The 20,276-nt window shown below is 31.5% G+C and overlaps 1 protein-coding gene and 2 pseudogenes across 3 annotated transcripts; all 3 read right to left on the reverse strand.

Annotated features, from left to right (window-relative positions):
• Window positions 1–5,371: 5,371 nt before the first annotated feature.
• Window positions 5,372–5,460, reverse strand: BDCG_17372 (annotated as a pseudogene). Its single transcript has one exon. The product of its transcript is annotated as a tRNA-OTHER (tRNA).
• Window positions 5,461–11,539: 6,079 nt separating this feature from the next.
• On the reverse strand, window positions 11,540–12,007 carry BDCG_17373 (uncharacterized protein; the record flags this gene model as incomplete). Its single annotated transcript, XM_045426509.1, has 1 exon — window positions 11,540–12,007. Exon 1 carries the CDS (start codon window positions 11,960–11,962, stop codon window positions 11,540–11,542), a length of 423 nt encoding a protein of 140 aa, XP_045281806.1. The 5' UTR covers window positions 11,963–12,007.
• A 2,096-nt stretch (window positions 12,008–14,103) lies between these two features.
• On the reverse strand, window positions 14,104–14,192 carry BDCG_17374 (annotated as a pseudogene). Its single transcript has one exon. The product of its transcript is annotated as a tRNA-OTHER (tRNA).
• Between the last annotated feature and the right edge of the window lie 6,084 nt (window positions 14,193–20,276).

The raw sequence follows: 20,276 nt of genomic DNA on the forward strand, positions 1-20,276 counted from the left end.
TCCTAAGAATCTGATTGTAATAAAGATATTAATACTATTATTTTATAAACTCTAGTCTATAAGATAATGAGTTTCTACTGAGATGAACAGTCTGCAGTGTATATAAGAAAAGAAGAAATTATATTCTTATTAAAGTTAAAAAATAAGAAAATAAACAGAACTGTGAACACAATTTGAAGATTAATAAAGAAAAAATAAAGAAAACTCAAACTTATATTCTCATCATCTGTGATACTCAATCTTCTCATAACTATCAATTTTCTTCTTTAAAGAAGCAGAGAGTATTATATCTGCAGTACAGATAATTATTACATTTGATATAAAGACTGTCAGAAATACACAGACTTCAGAGAAGCTGAACATCAGAGTATATATAATTGTCACAGAGTCTTAAGAGCTGACTATCTGTGTATATGATTAAATATTTCTTACAAAGCTGTGTCTACTTTCTCAGTTATACTGAAGTATTCAGTCTGAAAATAATTAAGATATGAAGAGAAGACTTATCTGCTCAGACTAACTCTCATCATAAATTCATAATATTCACATTGTCTTAATTACCTGGATTTTGTAGATATCTGAGAACTCATCTCTCATTGATAATGAAATTGTGAAAATGCACTGTGGCGTGAGAATCATTGATAGAAAATCTAGACATATTTGCATATATCTAATCAGAGATTGTGCAGGCAGAAGAGAGATGATTATAGGCCTGCAGAACTGCAGAAGACACTGATAATATTAAAAGCTTTATAAGAACTATTAGCTAGAATCTGTAAGAAATTCCTTATGAGAAGACTTATAGCAAAGAGAGAGACTGCACTACTTAAAGTCAGAGACTGATCTGAAAGAGACATGAGATGAGCTACTGACCTGAAGATCAGATATAATGATGAGACTGAAAGAAGTGAAGATACAGTTGTGAACAGCAGTATCTCTGCTTCATCAGCTGATAAAAAGTAATCAGAGAAGTTGTGAGAATGCTTATAAGAAGCTCAGTAATAATCAGATATCATTTATAAAGATATTGAAATTGAAAAAATTTTTATTCTTGAGAAGTTCTTGAATTAATATACAGATATTATCAGAAATACTCTCTCTCTATCATCTGAGTGAAAACACTTCATAAATAAATAAGAATACTCACAGTTTATAAAGATGAGAGCTATTACAGAAAAAGAGAAAAGAAGATGAGATTCTATAGACAGATCTGAGATATTTATACTACTCTAGAGAGATGTACTTACACTGTGAATGATTCTATGAAACAGTTAGATCACTCTAATAAACAAGAGTGATTATGAATCACAGGCCTGAATCTTTCTATGTAACTATAAAGAGTGATTACAGACTATAAACATCTTGATTCTATAATTCTACAGAGTTGATAAAAGAATGAAAAATTCCTCACAATTCTACAGTGTTAAAGAACAATGATTCATAAGAATAAGTAAAAGATTAACTCACAAATACTTCTTTTTAATGAGAGTGATTTCATAGAGAGTGATTCATCTGTAAGATGAATCTGTGTAATGATCACACAAGAATCTCATGAAAATAATTAAGAGTCAACTGAAACTCTTCTGTATAAAAGATATGAGATGAATCTGTGTAATAGTCAGAGAAGAATCTGTAGATCATAAAGAATCTCATGAAATAAGAAACTGAGTGACAGACTCTTTTTTCTTCACAGTAATAAGAGATTTTTTCTCACTGAGATTTTTTATAGATATAAAGGATTTTTAGTGAGTATCACTGCAGTGCTGAGCTGATTCTATGAAGTCACTCAGTAAAAGACTTCACAGATGAAGTCTTAGAGAGGGAGAAGTATGTAAGAAATCTCACTTCTTACAGATTCTTTATCTCTATTTCTATCTCTCATATAACTAATAGAGCTAGCAGCTCTTGACTACACACAACTATATAGACTGAAGTTCACAAATACTATTCACAACTCAGCTTGAATGCTATTATATATTTGATCTCTACATTTTATCTTTCTACTATGAATACTTCTAGTAGTTAACAGTACATATCACGCCAAGCTGCAAACACCCGAATAATCGCCTGCGAGTACTTATTCTTACAGATATTCACAAGACTATAAAATCATTGAGCTTGTTCAATGCAAGCTAGAGTTTCATTGATAAGAGATAAAGAATAACAGTCTTTCTTTATTAATCTGTTCAGTTCTTGATAGTTTACACAGAATTGAAGTTCTTCATCTGATTTCTTTGCAAAGAGAATAGAAGCTGTGACAGAGAAGTTGTTAATGTATATAAATTCTTTATTCAATAGATTATTAAGTGTCTTTCAAAGAAGAAGAAGTTCATCTCAGAACATGTTATAAAGAGAGTCTTACAATAATTCAGAGTACTTATTATTATTCTTTTTTAACTTGATACTGTGATTCACTTCTGAACCTTATAAGAGAGATAGATTTATAATATTATTATCTTATCAGAAGACATCTAGATATTCATAATATTATTAAGAGAGTTTTGTATAAGAATCTGTTATTATAGTACAGAATAACTTCTCTAGAGCTTTCTTAATATTAGTCAGACTGACAGAATAGATTATCACATAATTCTACTGTCAGTGACTTTGTCAGTAATCTTGTCAATAACTTCTTTTTCAGAGCATTTCATAAGTGTTGACAGAGATCTGTGTAAGGTTAAAACTAGTTCTCATCATTATGTTTTATAAAATCTGTATTACTGAAGAAGATAAGTGACTTACAGTATTCTGAACATAATATAATCTCTTTAAATGAATAGTCACATCTTTCAGACTGACTAATGTCTTCAGTATATTTCAGAAGTATATTAACTGAGCACTTCAAAATTTTCTTAATAAATTTGTATCTATATATCTCAATAACATTCTTATCTTTACTGATGAGTTCAAAAAAGAATATCAAGAACATGTGTAAAGAGTATTACAATAACTATAAGAAGCAGAACTATCAATAGATATAGATAAGTATAATTTTAAAGTTAAATATACAAAATATCTAGACTTTATTATAGAAGTTGATAAGAAGATCTGAATAAATTCTGAGAAGATCTCTGCTATTCTTGAATAAGAAGCTCTGCACACTGTGAAAGATGTATAAAGCTTCATCAGATTTACTAACTTCTATCAGTGAGTTATACAAAACTTCTCAGATATTATAAGATTACTTACAGAACTTACTAAGAAGAAGTCAGTATTTTAATGATCAGTGAACATTAATACTGTATTTATACAGATAAAAAAGATATTCATTAATACATCTCTACTAATAATATTTAACTCTAACTATAAAACAGTTGTTAAAGCTGACTTCTCTGACTATATTATAGAGAGAGCTATATTATAATATAATAATAAAGATATCTTACAATTATATATCTTCATATCTAAGAAGTTGAGCTTTGCTGAATGCAATTATAAGATCTATAATAAGAAACTTCTTATAATAGTATACTATCTAGAAGAATGAGACTCTGAGCTCTAAAGTATTCTCAAATTTGAGATAATCACAGATTATAAGAATCTTAAATACTTTACTATCATCTATAAGCTTACTGAATAACAGATGTGATGATCTGAGCTATTAAGCTGTTTTCATTTTACAATACAATATCATTTCGCCAGTATAACTCAGTTGATAAGACTGATAATCAAGACTGCACACATTAGAGATGTATGAGTTCGAATCTCACTGCTGGCACCTGTCACTTCTTACTCATGAAAGCTCTTATGTAATAGAGGCTGAGTCTAATTAGTAAGACTTGATATGAGGTAGAACTCTCTACTGTAAGCTAAGTCACTAGTTAAGTGAGATTCTGTGAACACTCATCAGAGTCAGTATGAGATATCAATGTTTCACTATTCTACTATGCACCTGTCAAGGTTCTAATAATATAGAGTCAAGTCTAATGTAGTGATTATACACTACTTAAGCAAGTCTCTAACTAGAGCTGTTATTGAAGCCTAGCTCTCTCTCAAATACAGAGAATGATTTTGAAAATCACTTAACTAGCAGGTCTAGACATATATCTAGACTCTAGACAGGGCACTCTGATAGACTAGAGTCTGCAAGCTCTCTGTCAAGCTCTAATACTGACAGAGAGAACTGCAGTTATCAAGTCTATAATTAGTTTCTAATACAGAGCAAGATTATAACAACTGATTAGTAGGCCTATAAGCATCTAATGAGGCTGAGATTAGCAATCGGAAGCTTGGTGTGTATCAAGTGAGCAGTGGCAGCCACTAACTAACATCTCTGGAAATTAGTGGCTGGCCTGAGAGGATGGACACGGTGATCGGTTAATTATAGAGAGTTAAATGTAATTAGCTTAAGATGCATTCTGCGGGTGGCTAGCGCCTGTAGTCATCAAGGCAGAGAGACTACTGAATAGTATAATCAGACTATCAAATACTGAGAGAGGTCTATTCTTTCAGGCTATGAGACAGTTATACATAGCCTGTATTACCTCAGTAGCTGATTATGAAGTTCAAGTTTAATGAAATAATCAAGGAAACTTCACTGAACTCTTTCAAAGTCTACAAAACAGAGCTTTGAGAAGAATTCTAGATGTATTCAAGTCATCTTCTATTAAAGTAATGGAAATTGAAGCTTCAATTTCATCTTCTGCTATTTGATTTGAAAAGATCTGTATGAACTATGCTCTGAGAGTCATGAAGATGAGCTTAAATTATATAATCAGAGAAAGAGTCTCTTCTTCATTTTCATCAGTTAACTCAGGAAATGAACTGAATTGAAATAGATTTCTTGATTAGAATGAGAATAATACTTTAAAGAAAATGCCCTCTCAACTGTATAGACTATGTTCACTTATTAAGAATCAATTTTCTTCATTAAATGTTGAGAAAATTGATCATGAGAAGATATCTCTCTGGAGAGAAAAGCTGAAATCTCTCATAGACTTAAAATAAGTGAACTATCTAAAGAGAGAGAATATAAACAGCATTTGAAGAAGATCTCTACAATTAATATAAAAGACTCTATTCTGATCTACTCAGATGACTCAAAAAATGAGAATTTGAATAGATTAGACACAGACATTGCTTTATTATTATTATTATTATTATTATTCTTCCATTATACTCATATGCAAGCGGAGCTTATGATGAGTCCTTGCGTGATGTTAAATACAGGTCAAGTGTTGATTATACAGAAGGAAATACAGATGTTGAGACCACATCAAGATAACAAGAACATAGGAAAATACAAAGAAGTGACAATTAGATACATGCGATAATAACTTCTCAGCCCAGGAACATAGAGCAATTCATTGAAGCGATTTGTACATCTCTGTATTTATTAGAAACCTGAGGTGCTTGAGTTCCGGATTTAATGTATCCCCTGCGGGTTTCGAACCCACGCGCCTTGGTTTTCCAAGCCAAGGCGCTACCAGGTAGCCGCATTAACCATTCGGCCACCGGGGCACAGACATTGCTTATACTGAAGATAATATTAATTTTATCTCAGATTTCTGAAATTTAGGCTGTGAATCTGAAGTCTTTGATGCTGAACTATTTGTAATAGTGAAAGCTTTCAAACTCATTGAAATAAAATCTCATAAAAGAGGAAATAATTTGAAAGAGGCATGAATATTCTCTGATAGTCAAGCTGCTTTAAAAAGACTTAGAAATAGTCAGATTCATAATAATCAAATGAATCTTGAACTGATTTTAAACTCTGTTTTGAAAATTCAAAAGAGAAGAATATCAAAACTGATAATTCATCTGCATTGAGTTCCTGCTTATATGAATATTCATGACAATGAATTGGCTGATTCAGCTGCAAAAAAGAGTTCAGAACTAAGTAGATCTATTCAAAAAACAGTGTCCTGATCTTTTATAAAGAGAAAGATAAAAGAATCTTGTTTAAATAAGTGAAATAAAAGCTGACAGAAACAAAAGAAGAGTATACATTATTCAAGATTTGAGACAAAATCAAAGTGAAAATCTTGTTCAATTAAATGTAAAAAGAAAATATTCTCATCTATAATTCAGCTGAAACTAGAACATGGTTATTTCAAATCTTATATACAAAGATTTGATGATAGATTTGATTCAACAGAGTGCTTATTCTGCAATGTGAATGAAAATCCTGAGCATATTGTAATGCATTGTGCATTATATAATAGTCTCAGAGTCAGATTAAAGAAGAAGTATGATTTAAATCAATTAAATATGAGGTTCTTATTCTCAACTGAGACAGGAACTAAATACTTAATAGACTTTCTATCAGAAACTAGAGCAGCTACAAGAAAATGGCTGAATTCAGAAGTATCTGAATATGAAGAGATGGAAATTGACTAGATATAGTCTGTTAAAACAGCTATACATCATCTTTTAATAATTTTGTTTTGTTATAGTCTCTCTTTACTGTACTTGTTTCCTTCTGTTCTTTTCTCTATCTATTTAATGTGTCTATCTTTAAGACTATGTTCTCTTTTCTTTTGTCATAATATTTTCAAATGATTTCAAACTATCAGAAGGTGTTGAAATACTGCAATTTGTAAACAGTTTTTGTATTCTGGGCTGGAATGTTCTGATTTTGCATATTTGAAATTGATAAATGTATAATAGTTGACTCTATAGATATAGGAAAAACCCTGAGAACTAAAGATTCTCAGGTAGATGTCATAGTCTCTGACTGCATACATCTATAATTGAAGAATAATAATAATAATAACATTATCATTTCAGCAGTCAGAACTCAATGAGAGATGCTCTCTTATAATAAGAGTAAGATATATTATCTGATATAACAGACACTCACTGAATAAACTAAGAGTACTGACTCTTAGATCTGAAAATACTAGTTGATCAGAATGAGATTACTTGTGACACTATATATACTACTCTGATTAGAATATCTTCTCTCTGAATTAACACTGGTATTCATATTAATATTAATACTGATATCTTAACTTCTTCTAAATCTATACTGAATGAATTGTAATATATAACAGCTTAAACTGATCAACTTCTTTAAACACTTACTGAAGCAGTATATCAAGAAGCACTCTGATTCTTCTCAGAACTATGTATAAGAACTAACATCTCAGAATACTTAATTAATGACAATAATACTCTGTAATTCTATGAATAATACTGAGTCTCTCATTCTGAATCTCTACAAATCTGAATAATGCAAGAGATGCATGATTTACATATAATCAGTCATTCAGATTGTAAATAACTGTATTAAATGATCTCTCAAGAATTCTACTAATCTGAGATATTAATTAGTATCAGACACTTTGTCTGAAACTGTAACTGTTATTCTTTCATCATGTTATAAAAGAATTATAGAAAAGGTCTGCTGAAATCACTTGATATCTCTAATAGAATCTGATAAGATATAGTAATTGACTTCACTATTAATCTTTCTGAGAGTAAGAGTTGTAAGAATGTTCTGATTATCATTGACTGATTAAGTAAAGATGTTATATTAGAATCTTATAATAAGATTAATATTAAATAAGTTACTGAAGTCTTTCTACAGAGTCTGTTCTACTGAATGCATGAATTACTGAGATCTATAGTATTAAATCAAGACTGTTAATTTATAAGTATTCTCTGAACAAGAATCTGTTAAGTTCTCAAGATTATATACTTTTTATCAACTGTTTATCACTCTGAGACTGATGATGTATCAGAATAAATAATTCAGATAGTGAAGAATTATCTTCATATATTCTGTAACTATTTATAAGATAATTAATATAATCTTCTTCTACACACTGAAGTTTATCATCAATAACTAAGATGCTATTTTAACAGATATAAACCTGTTCTTTCTTATACACAGTTATCACATAAAAGTGTTAAATCTTCTAGAAATCACACAGTTTACACTGAATGTCTGCAGTCTGATTCAGATTGCTGATAATATAGTAATGAAGCTCTGAGATGTCTGTGACTGAGTATAGGTCTTTATAACAAGTGCTAAATAAGACTAAGAGAATTAAATCAATGTTCACTGAGACTCTACTGAGTAATATAAGATAGATGATCTGATATGATTGAATCTTAGGAATATACAGACTATATACTCATCTTATACACTGAATTACTATTATATCAAGTATAAAGTGATAGAAGTTCTAGACAGTCACAACTACTATCTTAACATATTACTAGAAATTCATAATATCTTTTATACAAGCTTGCTTTATCATGCTGTCACTGATCTATTCTCTTCTTAACTGACTTCTAACTGATGATCATCAGAGATCATAGAAGAAGATAATGAACTTAAATAAGAGATTAAAGATATTCTTGATAAGAGATTCTACAGTTACAGCTAATAATATCTTGTGAAATGAGTTAACTATAATTATCTAATCTGATCTCTAAGCTCTGTGTTATCTAGACTGACCGTGTGACTGTGTCTGGGACCAGGACCAGATTTTTTGATAGTCTCATTACCCATTCAACTGATTCCATTACACGGTTTTAACATTAGATAGTAGTCTCATACTGTTCCAGTGGGACTTACTGTCTACTCTTGTCACATTTTCCAAATGGGACCATGATTTCCACTTCTCAATTTAAATTATTTTTATTGCTTTAAATGGCTTTAAATCTCATTTGAGTGTTATCAAAAAGTGTTACTTTTTAAAAAATTAAAAATAGTCTAAAGAAAACCTTAAAATGTCTAAAAATAGTAACTTTATGCCAAGAATGAGACTAAATGGGACCAAATGGGACCACTTTCTCATTTTTTTCAAGTCATGGTTCCATTTTAAGATCTGATATATAGTCACTTTGCATGTTTTTTTGATAGGTAGTCTCAGCGGGATTCACGCTAAGAAATGTATGAAACCAGACCAAATGGAATCAAACGTGAAATTCATGGTCCCGGCGGCCAGTCTAGTGTTATCTGAGACAGCAGCTCTTGACTGATGAAAACTACACATCTGCAACTCTATATCACTTCTAAAGAGAGAGAGCTAATATGATGAGCTGTGTCTAATCAATTATATAGACTATTTCATTACACTTCACAGATTTCACTGAAAGCTCTAATTTTCAGTTGCTGATTCTCAGCTGAAAAATTCATGAAATTTCTATTCTTCTGTCTCAAAGCTTCACTGTGTACATGTATAAATATTCACTTTAATCACTGATTCTCACACTTTCTCTTTCTTTTCTTCTCTAATGTTTTTCACTTTTGTATTATAAGACCTATATATTATACTGATCTATTCAGCGTAGGCCTCTTACAATTATTCTTGAATGAGAAGCTTTATATACTGTGAAAGATGTACAAAACTTCATCAGATTTGCTAACTTCTATCAGTGATTTATATAAAACTTCTTAGATATTACAAGATTACTTACAGAGCTTATTAAGAAGAACTCAGTATTTCAGTGATCAGCAGATACTAAAGCTGCATTTATACAGATAAAGAAGATATTCATTAATATCTCTCTACTAATAATTTTTGATTCTGAGTATTATTATTATTATTATTATTATTATTATTATTATTCAATTATAGATGTATACAGTCAGAGACTATGACATCTACCTGAGAGTTTTTAGTTCTCAGAGTTTTTTCTATATCTGTAAAGTTAACTATTATACATTCATCAATTTCAGATATGCAAAATCAGAAAATTTCAGCTCAGAATATAAAAACTGTTTACAAATTGCAGTGTTTTAACATCTTCTGATACTTTGAAATCATTTGACAATATCATGACAAAGGAAAAGAGAACACAGTCTTAAAGATAGATATATTAAATAGATAAATAGAAAGAAATTAAAAGGAAAAGATAAAGTAAAGAGAGACTGTAATAAAACAAATTATTAAAAGATAGTATATAGCTGTTTTAACAGACTATATCTGATTGATTTTCTTCTCTTCATATTCAGATAATTCTGAATTTAGTCATTTTCTTATAGCTGCTTAAGTTTCTGATAGAAAGTCTATTAAGTATTTAATTTCTGTCTCAGTTAAGAATAAGAATCTTATATTTAATTGATTTAAATCATACTTCTCTTTCAATCTGACTCTGAGATTATTGTATAATGTACAGTGCATTACAATATACTCAGAATTCTCATTTACATTGCAGAATAAGCATTCTATTGAGTCAAATCTATTATCAAATGTTTGTATATAATATTTGAAATAGTCATGTTCTAGTTTCAGCTGTATTATAGATGAGAATATTTTCTTTTTACATTTAATTGAACAAGATTTTCACTTGGGTTTTATTTCAAATCTTGAATAATGTATACTCTTCTTTTATTTCTGCCAGCTTTCATTTCACTTATTATTATTATTATTATTATTCTTCCATTATACTCATATGCAAGCGGAGCTTATAATGAGTCCTTGCGTGATGTTAAATACAGGTCAAGTGTTGATTATACAGAAGGAAATACAGGTGTTGAGACCACGCCAAGATAACAAGAACATAGAAAAATACAAAGAAGTGACAATTAGATACATGTGATAATAACTTCTCAGCTCAGAAACATAGAGCGATTCATTGAAGCGATTTGTACACCTCTGTATTTATTAGAAACCTGAGGTGCTTGAGTTCCGGATTTAATGTATCTCCTGCGGGTTTCGAACTCACGCGCCTTGGTTCCTCATGCCAAGGCGCTACCAGGTGGCTGCATTAACCATTCGGCCACCGGGGCGCTTTCATTTCACTTGTTTAAACAAGATTCTTTTATTTTTCTCTTTATAAAAGATCAGAATATAATTTTTTGAATAGATCTGCTTAATTCTGCACTCTTTTTTACAGGTGAATCAGCCAATTCATTAGCATGAATATTCATATGAGCAGGAACTCAGTGCAGATGAATTATCAGCTTTGATATTCTTCTTTTTTAAATCTTTAAAACAGAGTTTAAGATCAGTTCAAGATTCATTTGATTATTATAAATCTGACTATTTCTAAGTCTTTTTAAAGCAGCTTGACTATCAGAGAATATTCATGTCTCTTTTAAACTATTTTCTCTTTTATGAGATTTTATTTCAATAAGTTTGAAAGCTTTCACTATTGTAAATAGTTCAGCATCAAAGACTTCAGATTCAAAGTCTAGATTTTAGAAATCTGAGATAAAATTGATATTATCTTCAGTATAAGCAATGCCTGTGTCTAATCTATTCAAATTCTCATTTTTTGAGTCATCTGAATAAATCAGAATAGAGTCTTTTATATTATTTATAGAAATTCTCTTCAAATGCTGTTCATATTCTTTCTCTTTTGATAGTTCACTTATTTATAAGTCTATAAGAGATTCAAGCTTTTCTCTTCAGAGAGATAACTTCTCATGATCAACTTGTTCAACATTCAAAGAAGAAAATTGATTTTTAATCAGAGAGTATAGTCTGTACAGTTGAAAAGGCATTTTCTTTGAAGAATTATTTTCATTTCAATCAAGAAATCTATTCCAATGATTCTGATCATGAAACAGTTATAAAAGCTGATTTCTCTGACTATGTCACAGAAGAAGCTATATTGTAATATGATAATAACAACAATTTCATCCCACAGTTACTAACCGCTCCACCACGAACTCGCTCGATTTTTCGAATAAGAACCCGCCGATAGATCCATTGAAAAGCCCTCGATCATACGAGCATTTTGACCCCATCGCCGACCGCATACCCCGTGTGGTGGTGGAGTTATCCAGCCAAATGTGAACCAGACGTCGTTCGAAACTTCTGTGTGGGATTATCCCCCATTCTCCCCTACCACACCACAACCCCGGGCCAAATTGCCATACAAATTGTAAGGTGAAGAGACCTAGCCATATGCACCAATCTTCTCGATTTTGGAAGATCCCTGATCTGTAGTTGTGAAGATATCTGAGGAGCGACCTCCGCGAAAACCCTGTCCATCTTTGATGTTCCAAAACACCAACGCCAAGTCCCACCCTCGTACCGCCCTTTCTAATCTGGCCCATCCCCGGCAGAAAAATACAAAAAGATACCTCAGCAATAATATCAAGTATATAATCAACAAGCCACTTCTGAAGTGCAATCTCCACAGTCTGTCTTCAGTGTATCTAGACATCAATGCCAAGTCTCACTCTCATATCACCTCTCTCAATCTGGCTCATCTCTGACAGAAAAGTACAAAAAGATACCTCAGCAACTGTACTCAATACATAATCAGCAGACATGACAACTATAAAATCAGTATATCTCAAGGTCTGACTGAGCCTTTGATCCCTGCACAGTGAGATATATTAAATCTAGTTTTAATATCTCAATATTCAATAGATTCTGTAAGAGATTGAGAACAACAACACTAGATTTCTATTGAATTTGAGAATTAACTCTATATTGATATAATCATTGACAAAGTCTTCTATTTTGAGATATAAATAACCAGTTCCTCTACATCTCACTGACAATATTTACATTATTATATAGAAACAGACTTATATTCTCTATAATATCAAGACTCTGAAGAGGAAAAGTCTTGATAGAGAGTATATAGTAGTGTATATCTTAGCAGTTTCTATCTCATTCTTCTGCAGCAGTTAATGCAAAAAAAAAAAAAAAGTTCTTAGAAATAGTTTTTTACTTCTCTTGAAAAAGTAAGATGTTTTTCTCTAGATTTTATACAATATTCTTACAAAGAATTAAAAATAGAGTTGTTTTCTGTCATAATTTCATATTCTTTTAAGTAAGAATTACTTTTTCAGTGACTGAAGAGCTTTTATTAATACTTAATTCTTTTTTACACTCTTTATTAACTGATTTGAGTTGCACACTTGTTGTGTGAGAAGAATTGAATAATTTAGAATAAAATTGAATAGTTTTAATCAATTTCTCTGTAAAAAATTGATTTATTTTTTATCAGTTTTTCTCTCAAAAACTGTCATATTATCTGATTTATTATCAATTGATATCATACTTTTCTACACTGTATCTCAAGAAAGAGATTGTAAAGATTTTATTAATTTATCTTAAAAATCAATTTTAGTTTATTAGATTCTCTTCAAAAATCTAACCTAGTTACTAAACTAGTGTGAAAAAAAATCAGGTGTTTTATATATAAAAGTCTGTTATTCTTCTTTTGAAATAGTCTGATCAACTTTTCAATTGAAAACAGACTTAGAAACCTCTTAATTGAAACAGTCTGATCAACTTTTCAATTCAAAAGAGTTTAATAAATATCTCAATTGAATTAGTCTGATCAACTTTTCATTGAGTAAGAACAATGAGCTCAAAAGTACACTCAGTTGATATGAAAAAGAATGCTTTCTCAAATGCTATTTCTGAGATTGAAATTCTGAAGAGAAGAAAGAAAGAAGAAATAGAGAAATAATAAGTTCTTGAAATACAGAAACTTGAAAAAGTAAGTAAAATTCTTGAAAAGCAGTATCTGAGTGAGATGAATGAAGAAGTTCTGTTAATTCTTCATACTTAGGCTAGACAACTACAGAAAGTGATCAAGTTCAAACTTGGAATTTCAAACACAGTTTAAAAAACTTTGAAAATTTCTAATACAATCACTGACTCTTCAGTTTGCTCTTCTTTCTTTTCTACTTCTTCTTCTTCTTCTTCTTCTTCTTCTTTAAATCAGAAGAAAACATATGCTCAAGCAGCTGAATCTGCTGTCTCTAAATCTGCTATCTCTAAATCTGCTATCTCAAAACCTGCTCAAAATTCTGAGAAAACTGAGAAGAATACTACTCATACTTCTATTGATAGAAGAGTGAAGAAAAAATATAAAAAGAGAAAAATCTTCAAATCTTCAGAAATAGAAGACTTATTCTCAAAGTCTCAAATCAAGATATATTGCAGATTATTATTATTATTATTATTATTCTTCCATTATACTCATATGCAAGCGGAGCTTATGATGAGTCCTTGCGTGATGTTAAATACAGGCCAAGTGTTGGTTATACAGGAGGAAATACAGGTGTTGAGACCAACGCCAAGATAACAAGAACATAGGAAATACAAAGGAGTGACAATTAAATACATGCGATAATAACTTCCCAGCCCAGGAACATAGAGCAATTTTATTGGAGCAATTTGTACACCTCTGTATTTATTAGGAACCTGAGGTGCTTGGGTTCCGGATTTAATGTATCCCCTGCGGGTTTCGAACCCACACGCCCTGGTTTCCCACGCCAAGGCGCTACCGGGTGGCCGCATTAACCATTCGGCCACCGGGGCGATATATTGCAGAGAAATAAGCTAGACTCAAACCTCATTTTCAGAATTAGAAATGAAATCAATCAGCAGTTCTTTTCTCAGTTAATGACTGATATTGAAGTTTAAAAATCAGTTATAGCTTCAATTGAGTCATTCTTCTTTGAAAACTCTATCATTCTGATCACAATGCCTGAATTCAGTGTAGAATTTCTTATTCAGAATGAGAATCTCTGAAAGTTAGCAGTAGAATCTCTGTTAAACACAACAATTTTATCTGAGAGAGATGAAAAGTGAGATAAATTCATTCTTCATAATATCTCAGTTGAAATCTTTGACTGTGAGAAAGGAATGCTACTTCTCTAGACTGGCCGCCGGGACCATGAATTTCACGTTTGGTCCCATTTGGTCTAGTCCCATACATTTCTTGGCGTGAATCCCGCTGGGACTAATCATTAAATAAACATGTAAAGTGACTATATATCAGATCTCAAAATGGAACCATGACTTGAAAAAAATGAGAAAGTGGTCCCATTTGGTCCCATTTAGTCCCATTCTTGGCATAAAGTTACTATTTTTAGACATTTTAAGGTTTTTTTTAGACTATTTTTAATTTTTTAAAAAGTAACACTTTTTGGTAACACTCAAATGAGATTTAAAGTCATTTAAAGCAATAAAAATAATTTAAATTGAGAAGTGGAAATCATGGTCTCATTTGGAAAATGTGACAAGAGTAGACAGTAAGTCCCACTGAGACAGTATGAAACTACTATCTAATGTTAGAACCGTGTAATGGGATCTGTTGAATTGACAATGAGACTATCAAAAATTCTGGTCCTGGTTCCAGACACGGTCACACGGTCAGTCTATACTTCTCAAAAATGAATTGAAAGAATATAATTCTATTCAACTGAGAAAAGAGCCTGTATGACTTAATTCAATTGAGTTCAGACAGAGTAGAAGAAATGCCTCTATTCTAATGTATATAAAGACACTTGAACAATCAAGAATCTCTGAAGTAAGAGTAGCAGATTTGAAAATGAGAGTTCATAAATACAAAGACTCAAGAATGAATCTCAAAGCTCAAACACAGTGTTCAAACTGTCAAAGATATGAACACTTTGCAATCTCTTGTTTCAGAGACTCAAAATATGCATTCTGTGCTAGAGATCATAAAACTAGTGAGTATAATTATGAAACATGCTTAAAAAGAGATGAAATATATCAACATACTCTGCTTAAGTGCTTCAATTGCAAAGAAAAACATGCATCTAGCTCAAAAGAATGTGTATTTACTCCAAGAACTCAGAAAAACTGGAGAAAAGATGAAGCTCAAAGTGAATCTAAAACTGAAGAGAAAAGTCAAGCTAGTAAATCTGCAACTGCAAGCTCAAAAAGAAGAAATTCTCAACTATCTAGATCTTCAAACTTCAACTCTTCAGCTAAGTGTAAACAGAATTTGAATTCTCAAACTTCTGTTAAGATTAAAGAATTGAGAAATGACTCTGATGATAAACTAGATATAATGCAAGCAGTTGAGATTCCTGCTTTTCAAAATAGTTATAATCTACTATCTAATGATAGAAATTAGATTCTACTCTATCTCTACTCTCTCTTAGTATGAATATACAACAAAAACAACAAAAAAAGTTGAAAAACTCTTCAAAAATCACATTTATTCAAAACAATGTGAATAGAAACTCAAATTGCATTTATTCTTGTCTTCAGATTGCATTTGAATAAAAAGTTGACTTTGTACTTCTTCAAGAACCAAACTTTGATACTGAGCAAAAGTACATCATTTCTCATTCAAGCTATTACTGCTTTCTTTCTGAAAAATCTGAGATAAAATCAAGAGTAGTGATCTATGAGAGAAAAAGATCAAGATATCAATTTAATTTGAGATTTGATATTGTGGTTCGGAAGAACGTACGACCGTCGGATAATAACGCGGCCGCTTCCGAACTACTAGCTTACAAGTGTAAAGGGGCCATAGCGGCTGCTAATTAAATTAGCATACAATATTACAATATATAAGAAGCCAGTGTACACCTGTAATTGTACACTGACTTAAGCAACCTTTGAATCACATCTGATAGCATGTCTAAAAACTGGTGAGAAGCACAGGCTTCTCTAGAATGTGATAATTTCATCTACAAAGTGATTTGTAGTTATCATGCCAGAGTGGTTCTAGAATACCTCAAAAGATAGCATATGAAGAGTGATAAGCAGAAGAGCATCTGATTGATACTACTTTACTTATTAAGAGAAAACTCCATGCCCAGGCAAATGTCACATATATGAACAGATGAGATGTGAGAAAAGAGATGAGAGTGATGAATCAGATTCAAAGAAGATCACTCTTCACTCAAAGAGATAAAAAGAGAGAGTGACTATCACTGAAGTTGTATAATGATAACAGAAATCATATAATGATATAGCAATATAATGATATAGCAATAGAATAATATAGTGATATAATAATACAGCAATATAATGATAGACATTGTACAATTAATGAGAAATCACTGAAATGAATATCTTTTCTAGCTAATACAAACAACACTCTTCTCTGCTATCTGAACTGAAAGATATGCAGAACCTCTCAGAGACTTTACTCAAAGCAGTAAGAAAAGCAGCTGAGACTGCTGAATCAGAATTGAAGCTCTGTATATATATGAGAATTCTAAACAAGATCAAGATCTTGCATACACAGTGACAGACTGAGATGAAAGTCAAACAACAATTGATATTCACTGCAGATCAAGTATTCACTATGAAGAGCTTCATTGACATAATCATCATCATTAATAAGAATAGAGAAAACCAGATCTTAGACCTGCAGTGAGAGATTGAATGTTTATACAGATAGATGACTACATCAAACCTGAAGATCTCATCATAATTGTTCATGACCTCTTCAGAAGTATACATATTATCAGAGACTGCTGTGCAGAATGAGAATCTGAGCATGAGATATATCAAACTGAGAGATCTGTTGAAGTTATCAAGCTTTAATGATGACTGAAAAAATGATGCTGCAATCAGCTGGCTAAGTCAGATGTGATTATATTATTAGATTAAATATGAACTCACAGACAGACAGTCAACAGAATTTCAACAAGTCTTAAGATCTGTTATGTTTCTACATGAAAAAGTAAAGTCATTATAAATGACTGATGAAAAGATGAATCTTAGAGACTTAGAGTGATATTCATTCTCATGAACATGAAATGAGTTTTTCAAATAAATCTTGTATAACTTTGAGAAAGTGAATGCATGAGATAAGCATTATGAATACTTCACTGAATGTAGATAAGTGAGTAATCTTACATTATACTTCACACACTTCAGTTTATACTATCTTGCATTGAATGAAGAGCTTTCAACATCTTTCTGTTTACAGATCTTTATTCATGATCTTATATCTGAGTTGAGAGTGAAATAAAAATGCTTAATCTTATAATCAGACATGATGAAAGAAGCATATAATATTCTCATTGTATGAGAACAAGTGAGTCAATTGTAACAGAAAATACTGTAATTGAGTATATCTTAGTAAAGAACAGATAATCAGACTTCTATGACACAAGTCACACACTCAGATATAATGAATCTAGATCTGAATGTCATTGCTAAAGTACTGAATTCTCTGAAAAAGAAATTCTCTGAGTGAAAATCTTGATATCACAAGCATCAAGCTTGCTTCAACTGCAGATGCTAAAATCATGATATAAAAGATTGCACTCAGCATACACAGTCAAGAGAAGTAAGAAAGTTAAAAAACTAGTAGAATCAGTGAGCTTGAAGGCACTTACTAATAGTCTATGAAAAGTCTTCAAAGTGAAAGAGATGCTCATGTTAGATGATTCTCTGAATTCTGTGAATGTAAAGAAGAAGCAGGCTTCTGAATGAGATGTGAGTGAGAATGATGAAGTGAACACTCATCTCAATGTCTTGAGGCCTGAAATGTTAATGTATAGAGAGCACTTGAATAAGAATTGAGAGATCACTGTAAAAGTGTTAGTGAATACAGAAGCTTCTACATGTGATTCGGAAGAATGTACGACCGTCGGATAATAACGCGGCCGCTTCCGAACTACTAGCGTACGAATGTAAAGGGGGGTCATAGCGGCCACTAATTAATTTAATGTATGAGATTCAATATATAAGAAGCCGGTGTACGCCTGTAATCATACACTGACTTAAGCAACCTTTGAATCACATCTGATAGCATGTCTAAAAACCAGTGAGAAGTGCAGGCTTCTTCAGAATGTGATAATTCTGTCTACAAAGTGATTCATAGTTATCATGCCAGTGTGGTTCTAGAATGTCTCAAAAGATAGTATATAAAGAGTGATGAGTGAAAGAGCATCTGATTGATACTGCTTCACTTATTAAGGGAAAACTTCATGCCCAGGCAAATGCCATGTATACAAACAGATGAGATGTGAGAAAAGAAATGAGAGCAGTGAATCAGATTCAAAGAAGACTGCTCTTCACTTAAAGAAATAAAAGAGAGAGATGATCATTATCAGAGTTGTATGATGATAACAGAAATCATATAATGATATAGTGATATAACAATATAGCAATAGAATAATATACTGATATAATGACACAGTAATATAACAATAGACATTATACAATTAATGAGAAATCATCAAAATGAATATCTTCTCTAGCTGATATGAATAACACTCTTCTCTGCTATCTGAACTGAAAGATATGCAGAACCTCTCAGAGAGTTTACTCAAAACAGTAAGAAAAGCAGCTGAAACTGCTGAACTGAAATCAAAGCTCTGTACATATACAAGGATTCTAAATGAGATTGAGGTCTTGTATACACAGTGACAGGCTGAGATGAAAGTTAAACAACAATTGACATTTACTGCAGATTAAGCATTCACTATGAAGAGCTTCACTGACACAATCATCATTATCAATAAGAATAGAGAAAATCAGATCTTAGATCTGCAGTGAGAGATTAAATGTTTACACAGACAGACAACTACACTGAATCTGAAGATCTCATCACAATCATTCACAATCTCTTCAGAAGTGTACACACTATCAGAAATCACTGCACAGAATGAGAATCTGAGCATGAAATATATCAAGTTAGAAGATCTGTCAGAGCTATCAAGCTTTAATAACAACTGAAAAAATAATACTGTAATCAGCTGACTAAGTCAGATGCAATCATATTATCAGATTAAATGCAAACTCACAGACAGACAGTCAACAGAATTTCAACAAGTCTTAAGATCTGTCATATTTCTATATGAAAAAGTGAAGTTATTATAAATGACTAATGAAAAGATGAATCTTACAGACCTGAAGTGATATTCATTCTCATGAATATGGAATGAGTTTTTCAAATGAATCTTGCACAACTTTGAGAAAGTGAATACATGAGATAAGTATTACAAACACTTCACTGAGTGTAGATAAGTGAGTGATCTTACATTATACTTCACACACTTCAGCTTATACTATCTCACATTGAATGAAGAGCTTTCAATATTATTCTGTTTACAGATCTTCATTCATGATCTTACATCTGAGTTGAGAGTGGAATGAAAATGCTTAACCTCACAGTCAGGCACAGTGAAGAAAGCATATAACATTCTCATCATATAGAAACAAGTGAGTCAATTATGACAGAAAATACTGCAATTGAGTATGTCTCAGTGAAGAACAGATAATCAGACTTCTACAACACAAGTCACATACTCAGATGTAATGAATCTAGATCTGAATGTCATCACTAAAGTACTGAATTCTCTGAAAAAGGGATTCTCTGAGTGAAAACCTTGATGTTACAAGCATCAAGCTTGTTTCAACTGCAGACATCAAAATCATGATGTAAAAGATTGCACTTAGCATACACAGTCAAAAAACTAGCAGGATCAGTGAGCTCAGAGACACTCACTGATATTCTATGAAAAGCCTTCAAAGTGAAAGAGATACCCACATTAGATGACTCTCTGAATTCTGTAAATACAAAGAAGAAGCAGGCTTCTGAATGAGATGCAGGTAAGAATGATAAAGTGAACACTTATCTCAATGTCTTGAGATCTGAAATGTTAATGTATAGAGAGCACT

The sequence above is a fragment of the Blastomyces dermatitidis genome (genome assembly GCF_000003525.1).
Source record: "Blastomyces dermatitidis ER-3 genomic scaffold supercont1.7, whole genome shotgun sequence".
Taxonomy (NCBI): domain Eukaryota; kingdom Fungi; phylum Ascomycota; class Eurotiomycetes; order Onygenales; family Ajellomycetaceae; genus Blastomyces; species Blastomyces dermatitidis.